This window comes from Sabethes cyaneus, chromosome 2 (genome assembly GCF_943734655.1).
Source record: "Sabethes cyaneus chromosome 2, idSabCyanKW18_F2, whole genome shotgun sequence".
NCBI classification, from domain to species: Eukaryota; Metazoa; Arthropoda; class Insecta; order Diptera; family Culicidae; genus Sabethes; species Sabethes cyaneus.
Window position 1 is genome coordinate 27,167,831 of NC_071354.1, and position 21,156 is coordinate 27,188,986.

The following is a 21,156-nucleotide window of genomic DNA, read 5'->3' on the forward strand; positions in this document are numbered from 1 at the left end:
AGAGAAAAGAAGAAAAATGGAAGAAAAGAAGGGATGGCAAAAAAGAAAGTAAGGACAAATTGGATCGAAAAGGGAAAAAACAGAACAAGAGAGGAGAAATATTGAGAAACGGGAACAGAAAAAAAGGAAAATGAGGGGAAAATTTGAAAATAAAGACAGACGGAATAAAACGAAGAAGAAACAAAGGACCTGACTGAAAATAAAAAAAAGAAGACATAATAAGAGGAAGAACGAAGAACACCAGAAGAAAATGAATAAATCATAAAGGAGTTAGCAAGATCGAAAACAAAATATGAGGCAGGAAAAGAGTTAAAAACGAGCCTGAAAATTCCGAAAAACGAACAGAAAACAGAAACACAAGAAGAAAATGAGGCCTTAAAAGGGGGAAAAAATAGAACACGAAATTAAGAGAAAAAGGAACTAGCGAGCAGAAAAAACTAAAAACAAAGGCAAAAAAACGAAAAAGAAAAAAAGGTAGAGTGAATAAATTTGAGAAAAAATTGAAAAGGCAAAAGGAAAATGAAGGAGAAAAGACGGAAAACGGGAAGGAAAGGATATGAAAGGAGTAGAAAAAGACGAAATCGAAAAGGGGAAAAAGACCTGAAAACGGGGAAAAATCACAAAAAATGAATGAAAACCAATAGAAAACGCAGAACTTAAAATGGGAAAAAATGTGACAGTAAAGGAATAAAAACGGAACAATGAAACAGAAAACACAAAACAGCAAAACCAAAATGAGGAAAAACGAAAGGAAAAAAAGAAAAATAAGAGCAAATTTCAAGAAAACGGTACAGAAAAGAAGATAACACGAAACGAAAAATGGAAAACGGGACTGGAAAATAAGAGAACAAAGGTTCAGAAAAGAACTAAAATATGTGCAAGATTAAGACAAAACAAACTATCAATCCTAATTCAAGTAAAACTCTGTCTTTAATTACGTATTCATATCCGAATACAATATCAAGTCTAATTTCAAGACGAATGGCATGCAATTTTAATTTTTTCAGTCTAATTTAATTCCAACTTTAAGTTCAATTTAATGTCAAATTTAAGCTGATTTCAATTCCAATTTCTAGTACAATTTGAATTCCAATTCCAAGTCTAATTCCAAATGTAATTACCCGCCCAGTTAGCTTTGAGGGACGATGCTGGTCTAAAAAGCCAGTCATCGTTGTTCGAATCTCGGATGGACTGTGCTGCTAGATAGAGTGAAATATAGGATCATTACACTAACCCCGTCATTGTACTGTATTCTTTTTTGGGAGTGAGGAAGTGTCTGGTGCGAAAAAGGGTAAACTGGATGAACCAGAAAATTTCAATATATAAGCCACTAACATACTGGGTCGTTCAATGGCAGGTGGGACTCGCACCCACGCTCTTTTGGTTGATACCCGAATGTTTCACTAACTAAACTACTGCCGCACCCTTATGTTAGGTAGTCTAATATCCAATTAAGTTTTATTCTCCCAGTTCTATCACTCCATGCACCACACACTTGCCTCGACGACGACTTCCGCCGGCTGCAAAGTCTGTCGATAAAGAAGTGTTAAGTTTTAGAAAGACGTTAAGCCCAAGGCCTTGCTTTGCTTTTCAAATGTAATTCTAATCTCAAGTCCAATTTAAGTTCAACTTACATAAATTTTCAAATGATAAATGAAAAAAAACATGATGAAATTGTTTTAGCTTTAACATTGTTGAAAAAAAAATATTAAAACAACACGCACAAAGCTTAGCTCAAACACTACACCAACGGTTTTCGATTGCTCACGCAAAAAAACAGTAGAAATCTACCCTGCCCGCGACCACTAGAAACAAATGGTGATGCAAAAGATGACAGCAGAGTAAGTGTGAATGGTAAATAAAACTGTAACCACATTGTTATTTGTTTGTTGTTATTTTAATATTAATTATATTAAATTGGAAATTGTCTTCTGTTTTTTTTGTCTTTTGCTTATCAACTAAAAAAAGGAAATATGAAAATAAGGAAAATATTATTTCTACTTGATACATCGTACGCTTACACAGACACATTTAAAATACAAAAAAAAAAAAATATTCTATTGAGCTGAGCAGAGAACGTAAAAATAAAAACAACCAACATTCACAAACAACCTATTAAACGTTAATTTTTGTTTTCGCAAACCTTTCTTTCTCTCTCTTTCATTGTGTGAAACGTTTTAAAACACACCTTGCCTAGCCGGGGAAGACAGAAAGGTTAAACTCCAAACGGAAGAATTCCGATTTGTACAAAGCAGAGCAGATCACCAAATAGTATTCTTTAATTAATATAAAAAATTGCATTTCCATCAGCTGCTGTGTTCTACCATAGAGAGACATCAAAACAAAAAGCATATATCGGTAAAAAAAACAATGGAGAGTAACCCCTTACCGAGCTTTAACAGTACAATGAAAATATTTAAGAACATAAACACTTAAGTACAACCAATTGTGAGGAAAAGCCAATGAACCATGAGTTTCCCGTTCTGTCTTGCACGTGGGGGCACGTTTCCTAAAAGGTCGATCGAACATCAAACCATTTTAGTACGGAATAAAAAGTTTTTTTATGTTTGATGTTCGAAAAGTGCCTCTCCCGGTTGAAGCCCTACCCTTGCCTAATACCATCCATCGTTACGCAGCGTTGTCCTTTTTCCTAATACCGAACCAAAAAACGAAACAAGGATTTCGTTTTCGTTCGTATCGATCACGATTATTTAACGGTGCGCGCTGCTGCACGGAATGTGTTAGTGAAATGTGATTGCGCGCATTAATTAATGTGTTTGTCGTGTAAGGACACCTTAACTAGGTGACCTTTTGGAATGTGTTAATTGTACTAAAAATGAATATCGTCATACCACAGTCTAATGATCAAATTCAGGAGATGTTAACCTAAAAAATAATGCGCAATTGTAGAGTGTGTTTGCGTGTGTGTAGCTCCGTTACTGGCAATGCACAACCTATTAGAGGCCTAACCGGTATTAGAGAGTGAATGTTGGTAGTAGGGAAACAATTGGCCGTTAAAATATTACTCCACAAGTATCCTTAATGCAGTTAAATATCTATCGTTTTACGCACTAACTAATTCCCGGGTAGGAATGGACTAAGACTAACATTGCAGAAAAAAATATCAGTGAATATAGCTGTCAGTTGTCACATATGTGTGTGTGTTTTTTTGTAAATCACTCGTCTCGCACAATTCATTCACAATGAACTTTAGTATAGCTCCGTTCGCCTTAACAATAATAACAACATTCCCGACACCCCCTGTTTGTGTATGTGTGTGTTTTGATAATAAACAATAGAGCTGGACCAGTAGACAGATCAATCAGAGCAAATTCCTTTACATAGCAGCAGTTATAACGTATGTATTTGTTTGGTTTGTATGTGTGTATGTGTGAGTTTATGAGTGGGTGAGTGAGAGTAGGGGCGAGGATACTATTTTCTTTCGGCCTTGATCAGTCAGTCTTCACATGGATTGTAGGGAAGCGGGGGGAAGGGAGGGGGGAGGATTGCACGTCTTCTTCCCGCACAATATGAGGTTAATTTTTAGCGGGGGACGTTCGAAAAAAATGGTGGTGGGGAAAAACAACTGGGGGGGCTTCGAGTTTGGGAAGCATTGGTTAGCACAACTTTTATCGCCTATAAGTACCGTATCATAATGGAATAATAAAGATGACAATAATAATAATAATATTAAAAAAATATATGCATCAACTTTATATATGAATCATCTCTTCTTATAAGTACGTTTAGTAGCGTCTATCGATTCAAGAGAGTCTTGCGCGATCATATTTTTGGGGTCCACTTGGTGTTTTACGGATTTATAGCTGCATTGGTTTAGCAGTGGATGGAATGTAATTTCGCTATTTGCTAGAAAAACTATAACTACGAGTAAACTTTATAGAATTCATAATTTAAGGCAAAAAGTTCTATCAAAAAAATGGTAATGTGTGTTAGTACTTGCGTACTAAAACTATTCACGATAACTATTCATATAGTTAACATGATAATTTAATAAAATATGCTAAATGTATAGTGTTACTTCTCACATGTGTGGATGGTAATAGGGGGCGTAGAGAGCAGCAGCCGCTGTGGCCGCCGCAGCGGCGGCTGCTTGATTGCCGCCGTGGAATGGACGCTTTGAACCGCCGGTCGCTGCTAGTGGAGACTGTTCGCCACGAAAGGCATTATCGTAAGAGCGTTTAATGCTCGACGGAAGCAAAGCATTGGTAGCAGCTGCAGCAGCATTGGCCGTTAGAGCGGCTGCATGATGCTGGGACTGTGCCGGTTGCTGCTGCGAAGGGGCTGAAGGGTGTCCCAGTGCACCGGGATGGTGAATCCCGGCCGTACTGGCAAAAGGGGACTGCTGAAGACCGGTTGTTGCCCCAGCGGCGTTTGCAGTTGCTGCCCCTGGAAAGTGCAGGGAACCTAAACCGGGCGGGACAAAACCCATAGGAAAGCCGCCCGGATTGATCATTTGACGAGGCATGAAAACAAACTGCGGATATTGACCACCGGCTGTGGGATAAGCGGCCGCCGTTGCGTAATGGGCAGCAGCTGCTTGGCCCATGCCTTGAACAGCCGCCGGAGGCGCATGGCCATGGGTCATGTGAAGACTGCTCTGCGCCTGCGGACTGGTGGCATTAGCAGTCGCATAAGCAGGCGGCGTTTGCGACACGGCTGAAGCGTTAGAAGCGACCGTACTATGCGTTGGATAGACAGCTAAATTATGCAGGAAGAATTGCTCTTGCTGTTGAGCTGCTGCGGCAGCCGCTGCCGCCTGTCGAGCCATCAGGCTTTGCTGTGCTATAAAGTGGGCTTGCTGTTGTGCGATCAACTGAGGACTGGGCGGAGGAATGGATAGGGTTAACGGAGGGGGAACAGTCAACGGAAGCTGAGACAGCGCTAGTGTTTGTGGGTTTTGTGTTGGTGGTTGTTGCGCAGGTGGTAACATACCGGGTGACAGTAGCGGTGGTTTCGAAATACTCGACGGCTGCTGGAATCCACCATTCAGGACCATATTCATATCGTCGCCGGAACACTGAAACACTTCGATGTAACGTTGCTTTTTGCCGAACATCATGTTCTTGTGGTGTTTCTGCAGGGCCGACTGAAAAGCGGCCGCTTCCGAGTCCATCTGGATGAAGGCTTCCCCATTGAAGGAACCCTGTGATGTGACAAACATTCGCCCAATGTTACATTGCTAACTCATAGTGGCTACGCTTTACGAACATGCACCCATAAAAAAAAATAGTTAAAACTTCTCTTACCTGTGCGTTGTACACCAAATGCACCCCCTGGTAGACTATGTGCTTCGCAAAGTCTTCCAGAAAATGCAGAATGTGTTCCACTTTGGCTTCAAACGGCAACCCACGTAGCCGAATGCAATCCTTCGCGGTGCCGCTGGTGATGACGTGCTGTGGTAAAAGAGGCATCTGCACCGGTGGTAGGGCGGCTATTAAAGGCGGCTGTGGTGGCTCGTAGGTCTTCGGGTCCATCGACCGGTTCAGCACCTACAAAAACATACAAACAAATCAGTTCACCAATAAAGATCACCAAACAAACTAGTTAGTTAATCACTGTGTTCTTACCCATCCAATCCTTACGTGAAAGTTTTAGTACAAATTTTGCAGATATTACTGATTAGTGAATAGCGGATTTAAAACCGATTTTTTTTAGATTGAGTCTTACCTGCTGAACTTCCGCCGTGGTCGACCGGAACAGCTCGATGTAACGCTGCCCGATCGACTCACGGTGCTTCGAGAGAGCTTTCGAAGCGTCCGATTCCTGTGCGAACAGCACGAACGCATCTCCGGTTGCCCGACCGTCGGGTTTCTTCACAAACAGTATTCCATCGGAACCGTCCAGTACGGAGCAGTTGTTATCACCGCTCGCGAAAAATTCCAACTGAAATCCGTGAATCATTTCAGTTAGCACCTATCGAAATCGAATATCTCAAAAGCATCGAACTTACCACCTGCTTCGCAGTGCAATCGTACGGTAGACCGCGCATGCGAATGATGACTTGAGCTCCCTTCGAGAGGAAAGCCTGAGCTTCGTTCGAGGCACCTCCAGCCACAGCCAAAAAGTCCTCGCCGGATGCTCGGTACACCTAAAACAATCAATCAAAAATCAAAATCCAATTAAATTTCACATTGTCATCACACACTTTCTGCTATAAGCTAGCAGCTATCACTTACCTCGATGTACCGATTGCCGATGTGATGCTTGTGTCGTTTTAGCGCCATGTCACGGTGCTCTTGCGAAACGAACCGTACCAAAGCTTCGCCGTTACGACGTCCCTGCGGTGATAAGCACAGTGCTACGCCACCTCTGAGCGCGTGCGAGAAAAGTGAGATTAATGAAAAGAAAGAAAAAAACAATAGTTATGTTAATCGAGTCGCCAAAATACGATGACAGGAATAGTTGAAAAGCAGGAGCTTTTGGAGGTGTCAAAAAATGGGTGAAATTATGCTCTGTGCAATATTTTAATTTAAATTTGTTAAGCACAACCTCTTTGTTTCTTTAAATAGAAAGCGAGCATGTATTTTAAAACTGATTGTAAAAAGACACAGCCTTTGACTGCACGAGAAATGCAAACAGTATGGATGCGTTTGAAGCTTGTAATTATATGGTCCATAACTAATTATCAAAATACTGCATTAAAATTTATCAAGCGATCAAAACCTGATTGACCAGTGGCCTGATACAAAAATGGATTGTTGAAAATGCCTGGTTTTCAAAGCACTAGCTGCTTACTCAATAGTGATGTAATAGGAAAGTTTTTAAACGAAGGGCAAAATACAGAAAACCAATTGAATAAAATGCCAGTAGATAAAAATGATTTTAAATAATTTCGTTGATATTTAAGAAAACACTATCACTGTCCAAAATTAGACACACACTTAAATATGGTGTTGACACGATATATGATAATATTGCAGTTGTAAGCGTGGGTACCACAAGGACCTGCCGTCGGTCCGCTGCTTTTTTCTATTTACATAAATGCTCTACCGAATGTATACGTTTGCAGATGATGTTCAATGTGCATTAATCCCGAAATGCCTGTACAGAAATTAATTTATCTTGTCAATCAAGAGCTACATCACGAAGCGAGAGAAACCTTTTGTCGTCACTATTGAAGGTCACCGTATCGAGCCAAAAAGTGAAGCCAACAACCTTAAGCTTTCCGTCACAGAACAGAAGTGGAAGTTCGAACGATTCGGCGTTCAAAACTGGTAACAGAGTCATTTTTGTTTTTATTTTTCTTTGGTAAGGTTTTCGTATAGAAGCGAATAACAGCAATATAAGCAGAACGCTCGCTGCCGACCACATAGCAGCTTTCATATGCTTTCATGTGCATTCGTAAGCGTTCGGGTGTTTTCGTGGAAAAAAGTGACTCGTCACCGTCAGGTTCGTTAGTATGTGCAGAAAGTGGCATGTACGTGTTTGGATTTTACCTTCCACTTCTGTTCTGTGGTTCCGTTCAAGACAATCTCAAGTGGTATAAAGCAATTTGTGTAAACATATTTCTTCGTATTCTAAGGACATCACATGCGTGTTTGCCTAAACGAATTAGCGAAGACTCTGATTCTACCGTTTTTTTTTTTTTGGTTTCTAAATTGAAAATGGCCTTAAATGACTGTACCAGATACTTCAATATTGTCTTCAGTATTGGCCGCCGTACTTCGATAGGTACGTCGTTGCAGAAACAGCTTATGGCATACCAATTTACGCGTTGAGATGGTGCTGAAGCCGGAACCGGAAAATCAATAGCTCAATGATGACAGCCCATTCTACGTCGAAGTACAAAGGTTCTTGGTTCATTTGAGAGAGAGAGAGAGAGAGAGAGAGAAAGAGAGAAGAGACAACGATTGGAAAAGAGAGAAAAGAAAAAAGGGTACATAAAACATGATAAAATGTGAAGAGAAAATAAGAAAAAATCAAGACAAAAATGAAAAACTGCGAAGGATATTTAACACGACGACATGAGAAGAAAAAATGAGAAAACGAGAAGAAAAGCGTCATTTTTGGAAAACACGTTTAAAAATGGAAGAAGAAAACAAATTAGACGAATAATATGTAAAACAAAGCAACAACGTAAAGCGAAAAAATATGAGAGAAAAATGTAATGAAAAAATAAGAAAAAAAAGAAAAAACAGAAGCGAAAAGTAAGAATGAAAAAAGACAAAAAAGAAAAATGGAAAGGAAGCAGAAAGTATGAGGAGAAAACGACAAGCAAAAACGTAAAGAAAAAATGGGTATAAGGAAATTTGAAAAAAGGCGAAAGAAAAATGAAAAAAATGAGAAGGGGAAATAAAAAGAAAGAGAAGACAAAGATGAAAGAGATAAAATTGATTAAAAAAACAATGAACATGATCTAATCTAGTCTAATCTCACACTAACGAAGTCAATAAAAAAAATGAACATGAGAAAAAACTGAAAAGCAAAAAATAAGAAAAATGTTTTTATAACAATAGTACCTACACTCAAGTCGCTTTTTACGCGAAGGATACGTCCCGCGTAAATCAAAACCGCGTAAAAAAAACCGCATAAATTCCGAAAATCGCGTTAAAAACCGCGTAAGTTCCGAAAACCGCGTAAATTCCGAAAACTGCGTAAAAAAACCATGTAAATTCCAAAATTCGCGTAAAAAACCAAAATTACGCGTAAAAACAAACTTTGTGGATTTCAACACTACGCGAAAAAATAAACATTTTGAGCACATCCGCGTAAATGAAATGGGAAGATGAAAATAAGAGAAAAATGTAAAGAAAAACATACAAAGGGAATTAATAGATAAAAAAAACGAGATGGAAAAAATAAAAATATCTAAAAAATTTTAAAAACTGTTTAGAAAAAATGCGAAAAAACCAGTGTGAAGAGAAATAAACAAGAAAAATTGTGAAGAAAAAATAAAAGAAAAGCAGGAAAGGAGAGAAAAAAGAGGTAGCGAAAGTAGAAAAAAGCGACGAAAAGGTGGACGGAAAGAAAAAAATGAGAGCGAAAATGAGAAGAAAAAAATAGATAAATAAAATGAGACCACTGGCACAGAGCCGTAACGCGACATTATGGCGCCCTTGGAGAAGAAACGATTTAGTACACCCTCGTTTCTTCCAAGTTTATTATTTTTGATAAGATTTTAAACCACCAACCAAATTCTGTACCTGGACTGAATTCTAGACCACATTTTGTAAAGATTTTGAAACAAACTTTTGAACAACTTTTATAACAGATTTTGACTAAATTCCGGAGCAGGTACTAAAACTAAATGTTGGACCTGGACAAAATTTTGGACTTGGACCGCATTTTGGTCCACTTTTCTATCAGATTTCAGATACAGATTTGAATCAAATTTTGGACCACATTCTCGAACGAGACCAGGTTATAAATCAAATTTTGGACCGCATTTTTGATAAGATTTCTTGGATCAAATTATAGACCTGAAGCAGATTTTGGGCCACAGTTTATTGATCAGTTTTAGTTTTTAGTGATTAGTGACTATCAGATTTTGAACCAGATTCCGGAACAGATTTGGACTAGATTGTGAACCATGTTTTGGACCACATTTTTATCAGATTTTGGAACCAGATTCTGGGCCGGATTCCAAAGCCGTAGCGTGACATCATGGTGACCCTAGAGTAAGTTGCATTTGGCGCCCCCTCGTTTCTTAAATCAGTATTCTTTCGAAGTCTATTTATTCTCTAGAATTAGACTACATGTCACACATGATTCATACAACTCCCTATGTCCAGTACTTCACTACACTTAAGCAGGGATGGAAAAAAATCGCTTCTCGCGATCAAGTTCATAGAAGCGATCAAATTCAGATTCATTGACATCACTACTTGTAAGCGACAAACACTTTGTCGCGATCCGTACAGATTATGACAAACCTCATGTCAGATCCAGGGCTTCGACCGATCCTTTCTTTCTACCGCAGTCACACCAACGCGCATTCAAGTTAACACCGTCCGTTTAGTGGTGGAATATGAACGCTGTGCATAACACAACTGGCAGTTTGCTCAGTCAAACGCCGATTGCACGCAGTAGAACGAACGCGTTCTAAAGCTTTTTAACATTTTCGTTTCGATCAAGTTGCCTTTACCGTTTGGAGCAGCGAATGACTGCAAAACAGTCAAATGAATGGCAGTCACCACGCTAATGAAAAGCAACCGCACAATCTTATGATTCAATACTACAAAAAAAAAACAACCACTACATGTGCATGGAAGAAGTCGGTCGGACTCCGTCCAATACAAACGAATATCTTGCTTGCGTCGGACCGACGTCCGGGTGACAAACTATTACTGTGAGCAGCCCGATTTGGAGACAAAAAGAGAAACGAAAAAATACGTCACCGTATGCTTCCAGTCAGTTTGCAGTTTATATTCTCAAAGCGCAAAGCAAAACGGGAGATCGACTGTTTGCTTTTGCTGAGATGCCGCATGAATTGTAAGACGGCAGCAGCGCAAGCGGCAGATTGACTGGATTCAAAAAACAGTCAAATGATCGTTCAAAAAGCGGAGTTTGAATGGGGAAAAGTTTCCGAGGAAAAGGGGTACAACGTTTGAAAGGAATGATTTTACAGGAATGGTATTTTGTAGCCTCGAGTTTGCTCTACCAGAAGATTTTGTTTGAAGCTTCAAAAAATTCACTTTTCATCGTATTTTACAATTGCATAATCATGCATGACACATAAATTGACAGACCGATTACCATCCTTCTAACTTTTTATTAATTTTAGACACTTCATATCGTTGATGCATACATGTCTCATTCTTCTAATGGCTACGGTCCAGTTATCTATTAATTGTATCAATGGAGGCTGTTCCGGTGAAATTTAGTGGAAGCGTGAAACGTTCTGATAGTAGTCCAATTAGGCTTTGTCTTTTTTCATGTTTCACATACCTTAGGATTCTTATAGTTTATTTAATAAAAATATTTCTAAACAGTTGTAAGAAACAAACAGTAGAAATAGCATCCCAGTTCTCATGCTTCTTCATTATGCTGCTTGTTTGAACAATAAGTTTAAAATTACGTAATCCTTGCATGCTGTTTGAAGCAAAATTCACATAAACAATCAGTTGTCCCGGCTTAGCACAACTCTCCCCTAATCGGAATGTTAAATAATTGCAGCACAACTCAACTACTCAGCAAACTGTTCCGTTACTTTGAAGTGTTGCCTTATCAAACCCATCAATCAAAATTTCTCCGATAGCTTCAGAAGGCGCCGCATTAACTGAACTATATATTTGCTGCAAATAATTAGCACATCGTACCCTTGATTGGCGCTGCCCGCTTCGACAGCAGGTTTCAGTCCTGTCCACGAATCCCCGGCAGCACTAGCAGCGGTGCCGCTACCTATCTGTTCGCTAGCATCAGAATCTTTCGAAGGTGTCGAGTTCGTTGCATAACCATCGCTGGTAACATCATCGGTCGCACTCGCAGCCGGAACCTCACTAACGTTCTCACTTTCACTCATGTTTTCCTCTAGGTTAACTTCAGTTTAAATTGTTTCACAACGACTCATCCGCGGGATCCAATGACCCTCTTCACATTATTTCCACCAACCGGACCGACACACAAGGCGTTTGCGATCTAGCACGAAACCTATTCGTGCACTGAACCGCGGGTTTCGGTTTGGAACAATTTTATTGTACTGCAAATTTTGCAATTTTCGTTTCACCGACCGGACCGGACACAACAGGTTGCTGCCGTGGAAAATTGTCGATCGTGCACCGCGACGTCCGACCTCCGAGTTACATACAGTACAGTACGTTCTGCGCGCTACGATGTTGTCGCTTTCGATGGGATTCTCGCGCCCAACTGGCGGTGGTGTTTTGTGTAGCAAAGGCAAGCAAGCGCCAACCGATTCTGGTGTAGTGGTATTATTACATTACTAGGTTTTCAAAACAATCCGGGAAAAATATCGATCGCACGAGTCGTTTGGTTGCGGTCTTTGCTGATGTGAGTGAAAAATGTCCGGCCCTACCGTTACTTGGAATGGTTTTTTCTAATGTCAACTACAGTTTTATGTAAAATCAAAACCCTTTCACAGGACTTTCACAAAGTTTTAACCATAATGCTTTCAGTTCACACGTAACATTTGTACTTCGAAAATAAATGTAGCGCCATTGAACAAAAACACTTCGGTTAACGGTATTGCTTTGAAATGATTTTTTACGATTACAAAAAAGGCAAAGTTTGTATACTGTTTTAATTTTTAATACATACTAGCATGAACGACAAGAAAGATTTTTAATGAATTTTTTTCTCTCCCACTTTGTAAGTGGCCAACCGGTTGAGGTCACTTTACTTTATGGGCAAAATCATTACTTGTTCGATGGCGAACAGTGCAGAGCACGTTCCGACCAGCACCGGTACGTGACTCCCAATGTGAAAAGGTCGTTCTATTATCAACTGTTTGACTGTATTTATATATTTTTGCTGTAACTTGAACTGTTTCTAGAGCATACGGTGAGTGCTACGTGTAGTGATTGTAGCGGATTTTATTAGGATGAGGATGAGTTAGTTGGCAAAGGCTTAACCTAATTTGAGAACAGAAGGATGATACTTACTTCGCCACATTCAACCCCCGGAAGAACCGAGCGATGTCCTGATCGCTGCTCTGCCAGGGTAGTCCACGCGCACGCACTATACACGTGCCATCGATTTCGTCATCAATTGAGCTGAAAAACAGAAATGAGAAAAAACGGCAGTTAATTTCTGTAAACTTACAGAAGTATGTACGATACACTAAGCTACGACAAACACGAATGCGCTATGCAATTTACGTTTAGTATTAAACCGAAGCTGTCACGCACATCAGACAGCGGATTAGGTTGAAAAAAATGGGACTTATTAAAAGTACACGCATTCATGGTGCAAATATACTGATCATAAAAAGATCCAGGACCACGTAACTGACGTAAAAGTAACATCACAACGCAATCACCAAAATTAGCTGCTGTTTCGAGTAAACATAGACAAAAAAACAACACGCCATAATAACTGAATAGAGTGACGTACTTTACTCAATACGTCACCAAATGAGATGATCCAACAATTTTGCTTGGTGTAAAGTTTTCCTTCTACTTTTTTTTGTTTTCTTCTCTACGAGTTTTATTAACTGCACCACATGTGTTGTATGTACATCTGCTAAAACCGATCGTCTGCAGTAGCGTCATATCGTTTTAATTAAGCCGTCAGTTTCTTTCTACGTCATCGAATTTTCGAGCGGAACCCAAAAAAAAAAACCCGAATTAATCCACCTAGCGGCGTGACCTAGCCTTTCTACTGCCATAATAATCATTATTTAATTTCTCAGGAACGTCTATGTATAATTAACTTGACTATATTTTTAAATATCCGTTCCGTATTCCTCAAAATCCTTATTTGCCAGTAAAATTACCAACGTATTGCGTAGAATAATTAAATTTTCTTTCCTTGGGTGCGTAAATACTTGTAAAACCTTATTTAGTTTTATAATCGGTCGGCCTTAATTTTTGGGCTTCAGAGCCATATACGAAACTTGTTTTGAATTGACAATATGAAATATGTGTTCATAACAGATTTTTTGATAATTAATACCATGCGTTCAAAAGTTAGCATCTTTGAAAAACAAGAGTTCAGAAAAATTATTATTATACTTCACTTTTGAAGACAAAGGATATCGACAACAAAATGATTAATCTCAAAATTTTACTATTAGTTTGCTTGGCTTCAATTTTGCGATATATCTGAATTAGAAAAAATAACTGAATAGAGCATTAGATATGAAAAAGAGAAATTGAACTTTTTCTTAGCTGGCGCTCCTTCAGATAATTATTTTTGCATGAAAATCAAAACTTAAGCTTCTTTTGAATGTACTTTCATGAAAAGATAGTCATTAGCTTGATCGCATCGTTTTTACAATGTTAGAGGGTTAGGAAAACAAGATGAGGTCGAAAAATAGTGCAAGCTGCGCCTTAAGCATGCTTGAGAATAGGAAATATGATCGATATGATTTCCAGTGCTTATCATTTTTGATTTATTTGTTGAAACATGATACATGCCATAAGACATCTGTCCTTTAAAATGTCATTAACGAAAACAAATCTTACAAAATTACTACCGTGCAACGTTTACTTCCTATTTTTCATATAACATTTCTAAGCTCTAGTATCTATTGATTAAAAAGACCTACATGCTTAAATTAACTGCTTTTCTTCGCTGTTTGCTTTTCTTGTACAATTGTGAGTAACAGCAAGTGAACAAAATGACAATTGAAATCTGAAATCAAAGAAAAGAAAAAGCTTTTCGATTAAATCCCACTGTTTAATATTTATTTGCAACAGATACGTAGTTCGCCTACGACGTGCAGGCTTCATCAGTGTCTTATTTCAAAGCGTATACGTATCTGTCGCGAATAAATATTAAATAGTGGAATTTAGTCGGTAAAAGTTTTTTCTTTTCTTTAATTTCAAATTTCGTATTCCACTAAGAGGCTTCAAAAACTTTAGACAATTGATTCAGAAAAGTGAGAAACATCTTTTCTTGAATTTCAATGCAAATTTAAAAATTGCAAATTGTCATCCCAAGTAACAATTTGAGTTTTATTACACTCTTATGATAGCATTCAAGACCACAATTGGTCATGAAAACCACCATAAGAGTACAATCAAACTCACATTGTTGCTTGGGATCACATACACACACATACATACATACATACATACATACATACATACATACATACATACATACATGCATATATACATACATACATACATACATGCATAAATACATACATAATACATACATACATACATGCATAAATACATACATAATACATACATACATACATACATACATACATACATACATACACACATACATCACACACATTATATACAATCAACATTTGTTTTGATTTCACACGTTTTAACGGTTTAATATACGGTGCTTAAGTGTTAAAGTTCAAATAACTTTTGAATGAACCGTCCGATTTTAAATAACTCGGTTTCGTTTGATAGATCTCAGCAGTTATTTTCAAATAATAATAAAATGTGTGATGTTTTTCATTGAATTAATGCTTATATGTTACAAAAATATGTTTTAAATACTATTTTTCACATTTCTTTATGTAACTTTCAAACTACAAGCCCAATCGTCATGAAATTTGGAAGTTAAGGGTTTGCAAGGCTCCTCTTTCATATGCAATCAATTTTGTTCAAATCGGTTAAGGGACCTATGAGATAATGAAGTCCCATATTTTTCATATTTTTATACATAACTTTTGAACTAAAAGTCCGATCAGTATGAAATTCAATAGCGACCAATGGGACACCCAGACCTTTTATTTGACACTAAGAACATTAAAATCGGTCCAGCCATCTCCGAGAAAAGTGAGTGAGATTAAAAGCGTCACATACACACACACACACACACATACACACACACACACACACACACACACACACACACACACACACACACACACACACATACATACACACACACAGAAAATGCTCAGTTTTCGAAACTGAATCGAATGGTATATGACATTCGGCCCGCAGGACCTTCTTTCCATTTTCGGTTTTCCAAGTGATTTCTATACCTTTATACTATATATTTATATAGTAGAAAGGCAAAACGATGCAGGAGTGAACGACTCTGTGATGCATTTTACGTTGTATCTACATTGTAGATCGAAATTATCCAGTAAAGTATACTTTGGTTTTTTTGATAATCAAAGAGATACGATCAAATAATAATCACCTCATCTTTAGAATGTTAAAAAATAGTAAACTTTCTTGACGTGTTTAGAAATATATTTATAACACTGTGTGGGAATGCCGCTTCAACGCGGATGACTATATGTAAGGTATAATAAGAATAAATAAGCAATACTAATAAAACCTTTATTTTCCTAAAGTTTCAGACGAGCAACGTTTTTCACGGTGAACTCAAGTCACTAATACCTCAAATTGATACCTTCAATTACTTGCTGGTGCTATAGTAAAGATTAATTTTTTTAAAGATTCGTTCGAAATTGTAAAAAAATATTTGGACCAATGGTTGGTTTCATGCAAATGAAAGCCGCGACTACGCGATAAGGCTCCAATTTCGCACCGCTTTTCAGAGCACTTCAACTAGTACCTGACCAATGACCCATGGAATATTATCTTCTAAGGTCGCAGTCGATGCTGTTTTATCCGTATAGACGGGAAACTTCGCATTTCCAGAAAAAGTACACATAATCTAGAGGTGTGAAATCACATGATCTGCGTAACAAATTTACCGATCAAAAAATGAGATTATTTACTCATCACGCTCATCTCTTGCCGTGTGACATGCAGCGCCGTCTTGTAGAAACCACATATCGGCCAGACTCAATGCATACATTAGAGGCATAAGAGGTGCGTACGTAATATCGTAATCCTCGCTATGGTCGAGCAACACAACTCCAATTGACGGCCATATTATATGGTATGACAACTCAGCAAAAACGTACCCATATTCGGTTTGTTTACATGTTTGATTTCGGCTTGAAATGTTGGTCGTCAATTGTTGAGAACAAGTAAGCGTAGACGCCGTGCCACGTTCTGCTTTCGGAACTGGACCTCCCGAGTTTGTTTGACAGAGGACTTTGTAACCAACTTCATCAGCACTCAGTTTTACTTCCAGTCGAGAATCGAACATACGACGTCTAACTTGTTGGGCCAGTGTTTCTACCAATCAACTGTTTGCAGTTCGTGGCTCTCCAGTTATTTTTGTACACCAAGCAACTCAAAATCCCGAAGAAATCTTCGACTGGGCGCACTGAGACTGATATTTCGGGTCGTGGTTTTTGGGTAAAAATGGGATCGAATGGGTATTCAGGAACGATTGTGTTTGTAATGCGATGATGCTCTATTCGCCCAAAACACGTATTGTCCATCTGCATGATGTTTTTGTAGAAACGGGATCAAAATTTTCTTCAAATATTCGCTTGGTGCATCTTAATTGTTAGCCAAACCAGATGGCTTGGTGTTGAAGAAACGAGAAAGAGAACGATGTCCTTCTGCGTTCATAATTTTGCCCGGTCTTCCACTACCTTGCTTGCGAATAGTTGTTGGGCATCTTAGGATATGGTAAACAGTCGAAGCCGCAACATATTTGCTTTTTAAATGTGGTACCGTATGCTTTTTGCCGAGATTTCTGTTGAAGTTCGTAGAAGTGTACAACACGCTCCCGAAATGCTTCTTGTTTCGACGCCATTTTAGCAAAACTGGGCAAGCATAAACAAAACAAAAAATATTAACAAAAAGAGGAAAGAGAGAGCTAACACATACATACTCTCATTCCACTCTGAGCTCGTTTGTTGTTGAGCATAAGGGCCGCAAAAAAATTCCAACATTTTAGTTGCCACCCGTTAAATCTAAGAATTTATTCGTAGTTTTACGGGTTTAGCGATTTTCCAAGGTTGAAAATTTCTTCCTTTTTACCTTTGTTATACTATAACAAAGGTTTAAAAATTGGTCGAAAAACACGAAATTGATCCGAGGCCCGGAGGGCCAAGTCACATATACCAATCGATAGGGTTCGTCTATCCTGCATGCTGTTCAACATCGCTCTTGAGGGGGTGATCCGACGAGCGGGCATTGAAACGAGAGGCACGATTTTTACCAAGAGTAGCCAACTTCTAGGCTTTGCAGATGACTTCGATATCATTGCCAGGAACTTTGCGACGGCGGAGGCAATCTACGCCAGACTGAAAGCGGAGTCTAGGAGAATTGGGCTAAAAATAAATGCGTCGAAGACCAAATACATGAAAGGAAGAGGCTCAAAGGAAACAAATGCGCGCCTCCCACGGACGGTAACCGTTGACGGCGACGAACTAGAAGTGGTAGAAGAGTTCGTGTATTTGGGATCGCTGGTGACCGCGGACAACAACACTAGTAAGGAGATCCAGCGGCGCATCCAAGCGGGAAATCGGGCCTACTTTGCCCTTCGCAAAACGCTGCGATCAGGAAGCATACGCCGCCGCACGAAGCTAACAATGTACAAAACCATTATTAGACCGGTAGTTCTTTATGGACTTGAAGCCGTGACGCTGCTTACGGAGGACATACGCGCCCTTGCCGTGTTTGAGCGGAAAGTGCTGCGGACGATATTTGGCGGAGTACAAACTGAAAGCGGAGAGTGGCGGAGGCGTATGAATCACGAGCTACAGGCACTGCTTGGGGAGACTCCCATCGTACATCTAGCGAAAGTTAGCAGGCTACGGTGGGCCGGACACGTCGTAAGGATGCCGGACGACAGTGCGACGAAAACGGTCCTCTTCAACAACCCCACCGGCACCAGGAACAGGGGGGCCCAACGTGCACGATGGCTCGACCAGGTCGAAAGCGATTTGCGACTTCTGAGACGACTAGGAAATTGGCGACGAGTGGCCCAAGACCGAGTTGAATGGAGACGAGTGCTTGAAACAGCACGAGCCACCCCGGCTCTATGCTGCTGAAGAAGAAGAAGAAGGGTTCGTCGATTTGAGCAATGTCTGTGTGTGTGTGTGTGTGTGTGTGTGTGTGTGTGTGTGTGTGTGTGTGTGTGTGTGTGTGTGTGTGTGTGTGTGTGTGTGTGTGTGTGTGTGTGTGTGTGTGTGTGTATGTATGTAATGATTTTTTCTATCGCCTGTTTCTCAGAGATGGCTGAACCGAATCGTTCGCTATTACTTTTGTTTGAAAGGTATTATTGTCTAGTAGATCACTATTGAATTGCTTCGTGACACGACGTTTCGTTTAAAAGTTATAAGCAAAAATGTGAAAAATACGTGACACGGGTTTCTCTAGAACTACATGACCGATTTCAGCAATCTTAGTATCAAATGAAAGCTCTTATTAAAGCTAAATTATTCAGAAATTTTTAATTGAAAACAAACAAGTAGTTTAAAAGTTATGCTTAAAAAACCTGTTTTGACAGGGTAATAATTATCGCCTGTTTCTTAGAGATGGCCAAACCGATTTATGCGCTATTAGTCTCATTTGAAAGATAATATATCCTAATAGATTACTATTGAATGATTTTTTGATTGGACGTTCAATTTGAAAATTATGAGCAACCGTATACACGACACCAAAATTAACAAAAATTTATAATGATTTTAACCAAGATAATTTACCTAATTTCAATTATTTTAATATCAAACGAGAGGTTTTGACACTACGAATATATATGCAAAATTTCATAAGAATTGGTTTTACCGGTCAAAAGATATTAACCCTCGAACACTCGCGCCAATTTTTGTAACGCAGTTACTCGCGCGCACAATAGCCGCAAACCAAAGAAAACGTGTGCACTAGAGTTTTGACTGGGTAAGCTTGGTTTTAGGTTTATCGAACCTTTGGAAGAGTTTCTTGAAATTAAAAGCTCTATCGTTTGGTGGAATTAAAATTTTGATTAATCCCCCTAAAAGTGAAATAAATAAAATATTTTTCTTCAGTGTTAATATAACACATTGATGTGTTCTGCAAAGTTATAGTGCATATTATTACAAGATATTTTGCTAAAGACAGTAACCTTCTATCTCTGCAGCGAAGATAGAAAAATCTTATTTATTGTATATGAATTTGTAAAATCAGTTTTTCTATTTTTGCTCTTTTTGTAATTGTTGAATGACTTTTTCATGTACTACAAAATTGTACAAATAGTAAAAATACACAACTTTGCTGAAAACAGTATACAGTATGATTGCTTGTTTAGGAACTGTAGAACTTTGATTATAAAAAATACCCTAATTTTGACTACGAATTACTCGACTACCAGCAGACGGATACATTTTAAACATTTTACATTGGGTAGTTTTGCTGCATACAGACACCATTTTTCCATATGGAGAAACGAGAGAAAATTCCACTTGGGGTCGATTGCGGTACACATCGCTTGCTGATTGCTTCGTTTCTGTGATGGCGGTTTATGCTGATCTATTTTCCCAACAATTTAAATTATTAATGCATTGAATAATTATGACATTTTGCTCAGAATAAGTTCATTGAAGAATATACGTTAGTTAAACAACGATTTGTAACTTTATAACAATATGGCGTTGAAAAACCTACACGTGTTGTACAAAATACAACAGCGTGAGTAACCGAAGGTTAATAAAAATTGATGAAAATTATTCTAGAGAACTCTATTGATGTGAATCAAATAGAATGGCATTACAGGAAATTATGCATAGTTCAAAAACCTATAAACTAGACCTTTAGTAGGCAATGTATATGTTAAAGAATAAGATTTCCTATTACAACTTACTTTTATTTGCACTTACTCAAATTAATAACAACTTACTTATCCTTACTCAGCAATTTCATGAAAAAAGGATCTATCAAAATTTAAAAGTGTTCCTATTTTGTTCAAAATTTGTAAACTTATTCAATTTTCAAAAATTTTATGTAAACCAACGCATTACGCAACGTTGACCAATAGATGAATTATGTTCCGAAAACGTGTGGATTTCTATCTCAAATAGCAAGTAAGACCGTATAACAAAGGTTCCTTTCACCACTAGGTGGATTAAATCGGATTTTTTTCTTTTTTTCGGGTTATCCAACCAGTCACTTAGGCAAATAGCCAATAGTATGCTAGTCGACGGGGACGAGTTCGAGGTGGTGGACGAATTTGTATACCTCGGGTCGATGATGACGTCGGATAACACTTGCAGCAGAGGAATACGCAGACGTATTCTTACAGGAAGTCGTGCTTACTACGGACTCCACAAGACCCTAAGGTCTGGTAAGCTTCATCCCCGTACCAAATATACCATATACAAAACGCTAATAAGACCGGTAGTGTTCTATGGGCACGAAACGTCGACAATGCTCGACGGGGACCTGAAAGCACTGGTCGTTTTTGAACGTCGTGTGCTTAGGACCATCTTTGGCGGTGTATGTGAGAACGGTGTATGGAGGAGAAGGATCAACCACGAGCTGGCGCAGTTCTTCGACGAACCCAGTATCCAGAAAGTTGCTAACGCTAGAAGGATACAATGGGCGGGACATATTGTGAGAATGCTGGACAACAATCCCCCAAAAATGATTTTCGCCTCGAATCCGATTGGTATCAGACGCAGAGGTGTGCAGCGTGCTGGATGGTTAGACCAAGTAGAGCAGGACCTGTTAAGTGTGGGACTGACGA

The 21,156-nt window shown here is 38.8% G+C and overlaps 1 protein-coding gene across 4 annotated transcripts in view; it reads right to left on the minus strand.

The window, feature by feature from the left end:
• LOC128738028 (RNA-binding protein fusilli) overlaps window positions 1–21,156 on the minus strand; it is a 204,189-nt gene that overhangs the window by 15,321 nt on the left and 167,712 nt on the right. For 2 of the 4 annotated variants that reach the window (XM_053832836.1, XM_053832837.1), the window contains exons 7-12: window positions 12,579–12,689; window positions 6,198–6,330; window positions 5,972–6,109; window positions 5,689–5,904; window positions 5,268–5,510; window positions 4,954–5,164 (exon numbers count right to left, since the gene is read on the minus strand). In XM_053832836.1, the coding sequence (XP_053688811.1) occupies window positions 4,954–5,164; window positions 5,268–5,510; window positions 5,689–5,904; window positions 5,972–6,109; window positions 6,198–6,330; window positions 12,579–12,689 (1,052 nt within the window). Of the gene's footprint in view, window positions 1–1,934; window positions 5,165–5,267; window positions 5,511–5,688; window positions 5,905–5,971; window positions 6,110–6,197; window positions 6,331–12,578; window positions 12,690–21,156 lie in introns of those variants that run through there. The other 2 variants (XM_053832834.1, XM_053832835.1) reach the window with 1 other exon arrangement.